Below are 12,365 nucleotides of genomic sequence, written 5' to 3'. Positions count from 1 at the left end.
TGGAGCTACTCTCATTATGTAGAAATAGTTATTTTACTTTTAAGTCTTTATTTCTCAAAGTTAGCACAGGGAGGCATTTTTGGGCAATATGGATCCCAGTGCTAATTTGAAGAATTGAAGAGTGCTACAACACTGCTTGCAGGTACTACTTACCCCAGCTAAATATTTTAGGGGTACGCAGTACCCGGCCGTACCCCTACTTTTACTCCTGGGCTTTTCTCATTATGAAGCTCCAAATCTATGACTTCTTACAATTCGTTTTATCTATTTATTTTATAGTTTTATCTTTAAAGTATCAAGCATGTTTTAAAACAAGTATAAAGCTGCTATCCAATCTGTGGCATGTTATTTTTAAATAATTCACCTCAGAAAACTGGACTAATCAACACAATTCCATCTTAATTAAAGCTAAATTATCAATAAATGCTGTCTTGTTCCAGTCAAGCAGAAATTAGTATTTTTCAAGTAACAAAAAAAACCAAACATCTTAATTTGACTACAAAAGCTTCCATTAATTTCTTATTATCAAATTAAATGAGACATTTAAATAGATTTTCAAAGTTTTTGAACCACTTTTTTGCATTGAAAAAAGAAAAAAAAAAGAAACTTCACTGAAAGATAGTGGGCATAATGGTTACCACGGATACCAAATGCCATAACAATAGGCCCAACAGATTCTCAATTAGACGGGCCAAAGTGCTGGATGGATGACTGATCATCTGTTAGCGGGTCAGAGACTCTTCCAGGCCAAAACCTGTCCTCATTATCCCAGCCGGGGCTGACTGTGACAGCCGCTGCAGCACAAACCGAGTCATTACTTGCTTTACATTGCTGCTGTTTACATAACATTTCAGCAAACTAAACTAAACTTGAAGCTCTTTTTGTGGTTACTGGTCCATGTTCTGATGATCTGCTGGCCTGAGTCCAGCGTTGTCCCTGTGGAGACGGCCCACTCTGCGGCCCCTGGCTGTATAATAACAGTATCATCGTCCAAATAAACCGACTCTCAGAGTTATGGCAACACTGCATGGAAGGTTTAAAATTTCCTCTAAATAAAAAGATGAGAAGATGAACTCTTCTCCTCTCAGGGTTTGATTTTGTAATCAACAAAGAATTTTAAATAGCTTAACTGTATGCCAAAGCAATAAAAAACGAGGAAATCATGAGCAGAGTAATGGATTTGTAAGGTTCCTAAAATAAAGAACTAAGTCACTTTTTGGCAGAAGGGATTTCTTTTTTTTTGCCTGAAACATCTTTTGGGAAGAAAGAGGAGGTGGTTGAAAATGTAATATGTTACCTCTTCGTTTGACATTGTGGAAAAAATTAAAAGAAAGTAAGGTAAGATGTTAAAACTTGTTTATTGCTTTGTATCATTTCCAAATACTAAGAATAAGATGTTCAACAATTAAATAAAAAAATATAAACACCATGAAGAAGTCCAGCAGTTATATTGTTTAGTATAGATGTGCAGTACTGCATATTTTGGTATAAATTCAATACCAAGTAAAGAGAGGGCCAAGTAAAGAGAGAATTTTACTTGGTAAATTCTCTCTTTACCAAGTAAAGAGAGAATTTAAACTCTCTTTACTTGGTAAAGAGAGTTTACCAAGTAAATTCTCTCTTTACCAAGTAAAGAGAGAATTTACCAATTTATTTGGTATTGAATTGAATTGGTAAATTCAATACCAAGTAAATTCAATACCAAGTAAAAAAAGTATAAATTCAATACCAAGTAAAATTGATATCAATTGATATTAATATCAATTGATATTGGTACCAATTGATACCAATATCAATTGGTATCAATACCAATTGATGTTGGTATTGATACCAATATCAATTGGTATCAATACCAATTAATATTGGTATTGCAGATACCAATATCAATATTGATTCTTTTTCATATTTAAGTTTGATATATCATCAAATGTCTCATCTTTAAGTGCTTTTGTGGTTTTTCCTTTGAATTATTTTTGTTAAAACCTGAGTCAGAATTTGGATAAAGTCTGGCCTGCCACAACTTTTTATGTGGTCTTCCAGACGCCAAATTACATAGATCTGACCCGCCGGGTTTCCACAATTCAGAGATGGCAAATATTCACGCAAACAGATCAACAGATCCCTACATTTCTTCCACTAATGCCTGGCTTCAGTTATACTAACTCCCACCTGTAGTTGGCCCTATTTCATACTTTGACTTTACAGCTGCTGCAGCCATACCTAATCACATTTACTGTCATGCATACGCGTAAATATTGGTGAATTTCTTGCAAATATTTCTAAATTAGCGTCATAAATCTATGATTTTGATTGCAATAAAGAAATAAAAAAATACAAAAACAATCGCAAAATCCTACAGGAACTGATCAATGTGAAAAGATGATCAATAATGCAAAGACAACTATATTTTAAAGTTTAATGGGTTTTATGAATAGATTCTGACACAACCGGCTCTTGAGAATATTTAAGATAAAACCTAATCTAGAACATCTGTTTCTTCTAAATATCACACTGCGTGGGAGGAATCGACAAAAAACATGTTTTACACTTACATAAAAAAATAAAATAAAACTTCTCTGTGATGTCCTAATTCGGTAAGATACGTCTGGAAATCTCAACTTAGCTCCAAAAGCAGTTTCTTATCGGAGCATCCTGAACAGAAAACTAAACCAAAGCTGTTCTCTGAGTTTGACGCGCTCCTCAGCTCTCCGCCCACTCCTGAGGACTCAACAGTTCAGTAGTCCTACTTAAAACTTCAGGACTGGCCGCTCTGCTGCTTCAAAAACTGGAACAATGAGTTGGGTAAAGCCAGGATGGCTCCTTTGGGCGAGTTTTGTCGGATTTATGGCATCGGTCCAGAGCGTAAGACGATTAGAGTTTTTCGCCTTCGGTCCCAGCGCAGGAGATCAGTCACTAGACTCAGGGAATGACCAGACCCACCGCCTCTCACTCAGCAAGCCCGTGTTTTTTTATGATGGCACTTTCGACAGCATTTTTGTAAGTAAACCAGTAATTCATCACGCTACAACATATTCAAACATGAGATTAGAAGTCAACACAGTCTTTCTCTCTTTTTTTGCGTAATTGCGCATAATCCAAACAGGAACGCGGACAGAAGTCACATCCTTTAGCAATTCCTAGAAGTTTAACATTCTTTTTCCGGTGATTTGTACTTTTTCTGTCGACCGTAAACATTTAGAAACATCAATTTACTTTTCATTGCGCCTTCTCTGACTGGTGGAATCCGCTTCTCTGGAGCTTATCATGTTACTGTTTACATAAGGGGCAAGAATCACAGTTTGTTATCCAACCCCCCCCCCCAAAAAAAGATCCAGTGATCAGTTCACGTTGCATAAAACATTGGTATGTCAAAAATGTGTTCTTGAACTGATTCTATGCAAAACGTCCCTTTAACTTTTTTTTCTCCAGTTACTTGTAAAAGGAAATGAGTCGAACAAGCAGCCTCTCTGAATCTGATGTGTAAAACATCTGTTTTAATTGTGCTGCGCAGCGAGGCGCCAAAACGGACAAAAGCATGTAAAATGTAATTTCCATGGAATTACAGCTGAAACCAGATGTTAACATACAGCTTTTATACAGATGTACATATAAACTTTTTTATTCTGATATTTAATATTTTTTTGCTAAATGACCAAAAAATAAAGTATATTTTTAAAAATTCTCTTAGACATCTTTCAAAGTCAGAAATTTATAGACATTTTCTAACTACTTGGTATAATTAATTACCTTTTAAACTGCATGACCTGAGTCTAATGGTTAGGGATCCTTCTTCCAGAGACAGAGGTTTGGGTTTGGTGACAACCATCTCATTATTTAATTGTATTATTGTTCAAGAAGTTGCAAAAAATCTCAATGTTTGTTTTGAAAATTTTTATGTAACACCTTAACATGCTGTTTTTGGGTAAATTAAGGTATGTTTTGGGGAACCGATTCAAGCAACTTAAAGCTACAAAAACAGTAGATTAACCATTATCATACTATTAATTACTTGTATATTATAATATGACTTTCCCCTGTTAATATCATTTGAACATATAGGTTTTATCTTAATGTCCTGTGATCAAAAGTTGGCTATAACAGTTTGAGGAATTTATGTGAATTAGTTATCAGCTACAAGGTATCCCCCAGAAAACTTGCTGAGCCTGGTGGTTGGGACGCCCAGCGGCCCGCCATGTTTTTGATTTATAAAATGCAAATTTGAAAATATTATTTGACAATTATGTGTTATTGAAAGATTGGAAGCTTAACATCTGAACACCAACTATAAAGTCTTTAAAAATGCAAGCTTTTAAAAGAAAAACTCAAATAAACAAGCAGTGCTTAGCCTGATGGGGCACAAGTAAAGCCTGGTGGAGCAGCTATATCTATTATAGAAATGTGTTTTTGCGCTTTAATTTTCTTACCATTTAGAAGTTTTCACTGTAATTTTTATATTTAGCGGTATAGCTAACCTTAATTAAACATGCACAGTCAAAAAGCTGTGGTTTACGCATTAGCTTGAAGCTGATTTATTTATTTTTATTTTAGGATGACTCCCGGCTGCAATGCTCACCGCAGCCTTGCCTCCCAGCTGCAACTAGCCTTTAAAGAGCTCTGTTTTTCATTTATGACACAGTCTGCTCTGAACTGTCTGCGCCCTGTGGGAGTTAACTGTTTCCCAGCGGTTTCAGTGCAGACATGGTTAAACAAAATTGTCTTTTGCAATCAGGTCGAGGGGTTTTATCATCTCCTTATGAGAGTAATTTGCATTTTATCAAGGTTTAACATATGTTGACAGCTATCTATAAAGATCTCTCTTTTCCTCTCGCTGTCTCTGCTCCACATCTGTGAGATGACAATCGCTGATTGTTTTCCCAGTTTGGCAGGAAGTTTCTGTAATGACGATTAGTGTGCAATCTTTATGCTCTCTGGGGCTGTTTTTCAGGGGACAGGAAACAGCACAGCCTTTCCAATGAAGAGTTTTCTTGTTCTCTTTTTGTCAGGAAGGATGTTTTTGACATAATCTTACTGTTTTTAAGCCTTCACATGTGCTCCCTTTCAACCAGTAAGCGTGTAAACACTATTTTAAATGGTTTGTTTGATAGCTCTTTTGAATCACTAGAGTAATGCACTGTGGCTCTTACAAAGCCAAAATGCAACATGAAATTGTAATTTTGTGGGTTTTTCCATAAGTTCTTAAGCAAAATCTGCTTTTAATGTCTACAACAATGTTTTAAAAGTCACTACCATCAAACTATGCTCTTCATCTTTCTTCATTTCTCATATTTTTAAAAACGACTCATCTCATTCTATAAAATTGCTTTTTTTAAAATATATAATCTGACAATATAATTACATTTGATTTAATTTAAATGTGTTAGCTTTCAGAATAAAACATTTTATGTCGTACATATTTAAAAGAGAGTTTTTTGGGGGGCTCTAGGCGAGTTTTATTTTGTAGTAGCGGGGCCAAATATGGCTCTTTGGATGGAAAAGAACTACGGTCTAATGAGTTTGGAAAACATTTAACACTAATTTATTTGACTGGGACAAAGCACATTAATTAACATTTTTGTAAATGCACCAGATTTAGCCAAAAGGCTATTTTACATCTGTTGTCCCTGGATAATGAGTGTTTGTTTTTAGCAAGACAAATTAAAGTTTATGCAAACAAGGTTGAAAAGGCTTGACTACACAAATACAGTCAAAACAAACAAATACAAAACAAGGAAACTACAACACAAATATTATAACAAAAACCATAACATTGACCAACATATATGGTATATATAGATCATTTTGATGATGGTACTCAACAAAATGTAATGTTTGTTACTGGTTTCTTAAATTAGCGACAGTACGATGCTTTTATGACTTTTCATTGTTGTGGTTTTTATGATATAAACACTTTAAACTGCCTTGTTGAAGACATGTGCTATACAAATAAACTTGATTTATTGATTGATATAATAAATGATTAAAACCAAATTAATCCTTCACCTAGATGGCAAAACACAATTGGCTACATGGTGGGATTAGGACAGGATTCTTATTATTCAAAATTCTGACAGATCTAATGTGTTAAGAACCGTTTTTAATTTTTTAAAAGTAGATAAAAAATGGTAAGAGCTCAAAAATACATATAAAAAACGATAAAATTAGTCTATTTCTCTTGTGTCAATAGGAACCTGTCACTCATATTTTTCTTCATATCCAAGCTGCCATTTTGTTCCTTTAATTTCAGGTCAACACCAACGGTTTTGTCGCCACGGCAGAACCAACAGGCGAGTCGACATACCTTGGTAAAATGCCTTCCAAGTTTGGCATGATCGCAGCTCTGCAGGGGGATCTGGACACAAGCGATGGCTTGGGGAGAGTTTTCTTCCGTCAGGACTCCAGTCCGGATGTTCTGCGTCGGGCGGCTGAGCACATCAACAGGGCCTTCCCAAACGACGATGAGGTCAATCCCACAGCTGCTGTGGTGATCACCTGGGTGGACGTCGCCGCTCATGAACCCCAAACCAGAGGAGATGGCATTGAGAAGAAGGTGAGCGTCAAATATTTAAAATTTAAAACCTCAGTGGAGTCCACACCTCCAAGCCTGGCCATTATAAAAAAACAAAAAACAACTCACTTCCAGTGCAGTCTGGGTATTCTCCCCTTGACTTTGATTGTCTCCAGTAGATTTTTACTGGGCCAATCAGCAAACAGAAGGAGGACAAGTTGTGATTTTCTGCGCTGTTTTAGAATTGCAGTCTGCCTGTAGTTTTAGTAATTGCAGCAGAGGAAGTGAACGGAGCCGTTCAGTCCATGTTGGCTATGCCTCCAAATATTGAATTAACATTAGCAGCCATCTTGTTCGGATACTCTCTTCTAGCAGTGCGGGTTGGTTGTTTAAAGGGCCTCAAATTTTCGGTAAGCTTCATAGCATTATATTGGCTCATTGCCAAAAGTTAGCGATTGGGTAAAATAAAAACTCAAAAGAGTCCACGTTTCCAGTTAGCAATCCTTTCTCAATCGTCAAGGGCCTAATTTTCACCAGGCTTTGGTGGAGCGAAACATTAACACCCTTTCTGGCATTTTTTTTTTGCTTAGAGAAACACCTTCCAGCTGGTTCTTGCCTCCCTGGAGACTGCCTCATATGCGATTCTCCTCTACGCCAGGGATGGAGTTCAGTTTTTATCCACACCAATAGGAGACAGTGATGTGATCATGCATTCTGGCTTCAGCCAAGGTTTGGTCCAAGGATTCCTGTTTTCCAGACAGGGACAATATTACCGCACCAGCACAGATGAGGAGAGTTCTGTCAGGGCATTGGCAGAGTAAGAGTCTGTCCCAACAAATCACTGTTTCACTGCCATGTCCATCTTGCAGACTCACTTATATCGTCCTCTCTCACAGGGAGACAAACTCTGGCATGCGGGGTGTATGGGTTTACGAGATCGGAACGTCTCCCCGTTTTTCCAACGTAGCTCCTGGGGAAGTCACCGATCTGCCGCCGGAGGCCCCGCTGCCGGTTTTAGAGCACGACGGACAGCAGAAATACGCTCCCATTGATCCAGACGCTGAACAGATTGAGGTCCTTGAAATCCTTCCTCTGCCATACCAACCACATCAGCCACAGAACCCCGAAGTAGTTGTAGTCGATGACCCAGAGATAAATGTAGATGGTGAGTCTGAGCAGAAAAACTGAATTTTATTTTCATTTTGTCACATTACAACTACATAACTTCTTATTTATGTGCTTTATCTATGGAAGTAGTTAACAGCCAGAGCTCGAAAATAAATCCAGGAGAAAGGTTGAAATGATTAATCGTGATTAATCCATTGTTGAAATAATTGTCAACTAATTTAGTGTTTGAATAAACTGGAGTACAGACTCTGAAACAGGCGGCCATTCAGAGCAGTAATTAACCACAGCTATACTAAAAATACTTACATTTTGCATTTAAAATATTAAAACCCCTTGTTTTTGTGTAAATATGTTATTCTCAGAACTTATAAAGTGGCATCGTTTCACCTTTACCTTATTCAAATTCTGTAGGATGGGGTCAGAGTGATGTGCCATGTCAAGCCTGAGAGTAATTTACTGATTTACTCATTTATTTTTTTGCTAACTGTCTATTATTTAGGACACTTACGTAATAACCGTTTGAATACATTTGCACTTTAATCAACTTAAATCAGATTTATATTTCTGTAACTGAAACATAGATGTAATTTTCCTACCACTTTACAATGATGTTCTACTTTAATTTATCAAATAAAATTCCAATAAAATAGTGTTTAGTGTTTATTTGTCTATTAAAACAGCAGAATTTTAAATATTCAACCCTGTGTATATCAAATACACACCTTTTCTAATGAAAAAAAAATTATTAAACTATTAGCATTTATCTGGGAAATCTTAACTTTGTATTCTTCATTCTCAGTGTTTTCGTACAACCTTGGGACATGTGCCAACAACAGAAATAAATGCTCCCAGTTTGCAGACTGCAGAGATTATGCCAGTGGATTCTGCTGTCACTGCAGACCCGGCTACTATGGAAATGGACTGCAGTGTGTGGCAGAGGGTACGCTTTTACCTCTGAAATTATAAAACATGATAACAGTGAGAACATTCCAGCAATCAACAATTTGTTTTTTTACAGGAAAGCCACAAAGGATGAACGGTAAAGTCAATGGGAGGGTGTTTGTGGGAAACTCTCAGTCTCCGGTGGAGTTCAGCAGCAAGGACCTCCACTCGTACGTGGTGGTGAACGACGGCCGATCTTATGTTGCCATCAGCGACATTCCTGATGCTCTGGGGCCGTCGTTGATGCCGTTGTCGGCCATCAGTGGTGTGATCGGCTGGGCGTTTGCTCTTGAGCAGCCTGGATTTAAGAACGGCTTCAGCCTTATTGGTGAGCAGTGAAGTCAGTTCTGACATTGCGTTACTCTAAGACTCCTTGCTTCAACGTGTTGCTATGTTCAATCTGGTAATCATATTAAAGCTGCAGAATGTATGTTGAAACTGTCACTATGTCATAAGAGTACAAGGTGAGTCAGATAATCTGTGAAGCTCCTCTACCTTCTCCCAGTGCTATCAGTGCTAACTAGAATCAATCAGAGCCAGAAGGCGGGTCTTAGCACTGTCAATCACAGCTAGCGGCTAGTGTAGCCTGTTCAGTTCATAAATGGTTTTTCTGTAACAATGAGTTGTTTCTCCGCCATTAACACATTTAGCAAGAAGTACATGAGATTGATCAACAGCACTAAGACCCTCCTCCTGACTCTGATTGGTTGATTTTGGTGGGGAGTGGTGCATTTCTTCAGTAGTGCAGGGAAGAGGTGGAGGAGATGGATCATTTTACACATAATCTGTTACATTTTTAAGGAGTAATCAGTAATCAAGTTACTTTTTCAGGGTAACAATGAACGAGAATTTAGTGCCATGAAACTAGGAGAAGGATGAGCGTTTGCGATTGCATTGAAGCTTTACTCACTTACCAGCTGGATTACAATGTTTCCATGGTCAGGGTCTTAAATTTCACTGTTTTCTGTAGGGGGAGAGTTCACCCGACAGGCTGAAGTGACCTTTCTACCTGGGAACGAGAAGCTAACCATCAGGCAGGAGTTTAAAGGGACGGATGAACAGGACCACCTGGTGGTGACCACCACCCTGAACGGCCAGATCCCTGAGGTTCCTCCAGGCACTTCCATCCAGTCTGAGCCTTACACAGAAATCTACCAGTACAGCAGCAACCGTAAGACACACAGTCTGAACCTTCAGGACGTCTTTATTGTATTTACTTATCAGGGTATTTTACGTTTCAGTGATCACCTCATCCTCCACTCAGAACTACAAGCTGGTTTTCCCCGAAGGAACCAGTGAAAACAGGAGGTTTCAGTGGCGTCAGACCATTTCCTTCCAGGGCTGCCAGCACGGCGAGGTTTTGAGGGACATGAAGCCTACGCAGCTGCTGAGCGTGGATCAGGTGTTTGCTCTGTATGATGCTCCAAACCAGCTCCTCCGTTTGGCCATGAGCAACAAGATTGGAGATGTCAATGGTGAGGGCATAAAGCGTCTGCATAAAAGAGACTTCCACAAAAGATTTAGTTTTGTTCTTGTTTTTTTCCAATGAAATTGTCTTACAATTTGCAATTTTCAGGGGGGGAACCAGAAGAGAACCCATGTTTTACTGGGAGACACGGCTGTGACACCAATGCCATTTGCCGACCCAGTCAAGGAAATGAGTTCACGTGCCAGTGTGCCTCAGGATTTAATGGTGATGGGCGTACATGTTATGGTAAGACTGGTCTTAATGAAATATAGACACATAAAAAATTATTTTTTTATGTGTTTTTTATGCAATAGCTACACAAAGTATACATCTAAAAGGGAAGGAAAATGATAAATGGTTTTTCTCTTTTACTTTTGTTCCCGTCAATCAGGTCCAGTTACTAAAATGTCTTCCTTTTGCCTTTTACTTTCTTGTCTACCACTGTGTTAATATTTTCATTGTTAATCTGCAATTTACAGTAATCAACTAGCTATTTTACCATATTTTAAAGGAAGGAAACTAAATCTAAGGCCACAGAATAAAATACATCATAAAATGTAAACAGAACCTAATAACTCTCATAAATTTCATAATCGTAACGTGACCAAATATAGAAAAAGTTCATATGATGGTTTTGCAAGCCGCTGTGAATCACTCACTTTTCATATCTTTTCTAGACCCACTATTAATGTAACTCAAACTTCCCTCCGGTGGGATGGGACAATTGTGCCACTTAACAGGGCTGTCCAGTGTGTTGAATCCCCTTTGACATGTCCAGTGTGGTCATAATTTCCTCCATACAACCAAAAGTCTTTTACATGAAAGAGCAAACAGGAAGAACGCACAGTAGAGAGAGGAAGGAAGTTTTACAGACAGATGCTATCTTGAGAAAAGGACCAAATCTCATCAAGCTTTTCTCTTTGATCATGCAACATCTAACAGGAAAACAGACAGATTTCATAAATGCAGATTTCAGAAGTCAAGTTTTCTTGTGAATGATTAGGATGTGATAAGAGCCTGTTGTCTTTGCCAGACATCGATGAGTGCAGAGAAAATCCTCAGATCTGTGGACCTAACTCAATCTGCAACAATCAGCCTGGGACTTTTCGCTGCGAGTGTGATGAAGGGTATCAGTTCGGTATTGATGGAAGGACATGCATCGGTGAGTGACCTAATCTCTTTACTTTCAAAGAAAATACCATAAACATCACTTAGTGTTTGTTTCAGATATAAACATGATATAAACATGAAGTAAAGTAGTCTGGCAGCAGCATTTTCAATAGTTTGAAAGATTATTTACTATGTGGTAAATTCAATAGGATCTTGAAATTATCTAAATACGATAGCAAGGATGATACAATAATTTTCTCTTACTTGTTATAGGACAGGATATGACACAATTTATAAATGAATCAAAATGAAAGCCAAAGGAGGGCTAAAGCTATTTCTAATTCTGGATTTTGTTGTTCAGTAAAGGAAAGCAGGAGCTTTGGGTGGAGCTATACTCATTGGCCATATCATTGTCTCAGTCTTAATGAGAAATAATTACTGAAAAGATACCCATCAGTTGTTACTAAGGCGTAGACTAGGATCAACTATTTAGCTCAAGGCTGAATGTCATCAGCATAGAAGTAACAGGAAATGTAAAAAAAAAAAAGCCAGCTAATTTAAGAAACATAGAAGGAAAAAAAAAACTGACCAAATGTTCTGGAGTTGAGCTCGGGTTGCTAGGTGACGGCAGAATTCTGCTGAGATTGCTAGGTAATGTGCTGGGCTTTGCTAGGGTTCCTAGGTGATGGGCAGAAAGATCCAAATGAAAGTACATGCAGCATGTTGAGCTGAATCTCCTCAACAGGGTTTTGAAGTTAATATCATTCACAAGCTCTATTTTTATTTCTTTCCTTCCACAGAGGTTGATCGACCAGTGAACCACTGTGAGGAAGGAACACATAACTGTGACATCTCTGAGCGAGCGCAGTGCAGCTACAATGGAGGTTCCTCTTACATCTGCACCTGCCTCCCAGGGTTCGCAGGAGACGGGAGATCGTGCCGGGGTAGGAGAGAGGAGAGAGTGTTAGCTTTTTGGAAGTAGTTAAATTACTGGGAACGTTGTGCGTCTACGATCCAAATTTCTAAACACCTTTTGCAGGAAATTGAGACTATAAAGCGGCATAAGACAGAATTGTAATTTAATTGAAAATGTTATAATAGGGGCTGCACAGTGGCGCAGTTGGTAGAGCTGTTGCCTTGCAGCAAGAAGGTTCTGGGTTCGATTCCTGGCCTGGGGTCTCTCTGCATGGAGTTTGCATGTTCTCCCTGTGC

The 12,365-nt window shown here is 38.3% G+C and overlaps 1 protein-coding gene across 1 annotated transcript; it reads left to right on the top strand.

The window, feature by feature from the left end:
* The first annotated feature begins 2,714 nt into the window (after window positions 1-2,714).
* Window positions 2,715-12,150, top strand: nid1a (nidogen 1a). The gene is made up of 11 exons (XM_008430243.2): window positions 2,715-2,997; window positions 6,245-6,547; window positions 7,096-7,322; window positions 7,402-7,670; window positions 8,433-8,573; window positions 8,652-8,903; window positions 9,546-9,746; window positions 9,817-10,050; window positions 10,152-10,289; window positions 11,077-11,205; window positions 11,954-12,150. Exons 1-11 carry the CDS (start codon window positions 2,794-2,796, stop codon window positions 12,133-12,135), a joined length of 2,280 nt encoding a protein of 759 aa, XP_008428465.1. The 5' UTR covers window positions 2,715-2,793; the 3' UTR covers window positions 12,136-12,150.
* The last annotated feature ends 215 nt before the right edge of the window (window positions 12,151-12,365 follow it).

The sequence above is a fragment of the Poecilia reticulata genome, linkage group LG15 (assembly GCF_000633615.1).
Source record: "Poecilia reticulata strain Guanapo linkage group LG15, Guppy_female_1.0+MT, whole genome shotgun sequence".
In the NCBI taxonomy this organism is placed as follows: Eukaryota; Metazoa; Chordata; class Actinopteri; order Cyprinodontiformes; family Poeciliidae; genus Poecilia; species Poecilia reticulata.
The sequence above is the reverse complement of the archived record's forward strand: the minus strand, read 5'-3'. Positions and strand labels throughout refer to the sequence as shown.

What these genes read in the sequence shown, in the direction of transcription:
- nid1a (XM_008430243.2), top strand. Translation starts at nt 2,794, where the DNA reads ATGAGTTGGGTAAAGCCAGGATGGCTCCTTTGGGCGAGTTTTGTCGGA. An exon ending in GAGATGGCATTGAGAAGAAG is followed by an intron (nt 6,548 to 7,095) that starts GTGAGCGTCAAA and finishes TTTTTTGCTTAG; the next exon opens with AGAAACACCTTCCAGCTGGT. An exon ending in CCCAGAGATAAATGTAGATG is followed by an intron (nt 7,671 to 8,432) that starts GTGAGTCTGAGC and finishes CTTCATTCTCAG; the next exon opens with TGTTTTCGTACAACCTTGGG.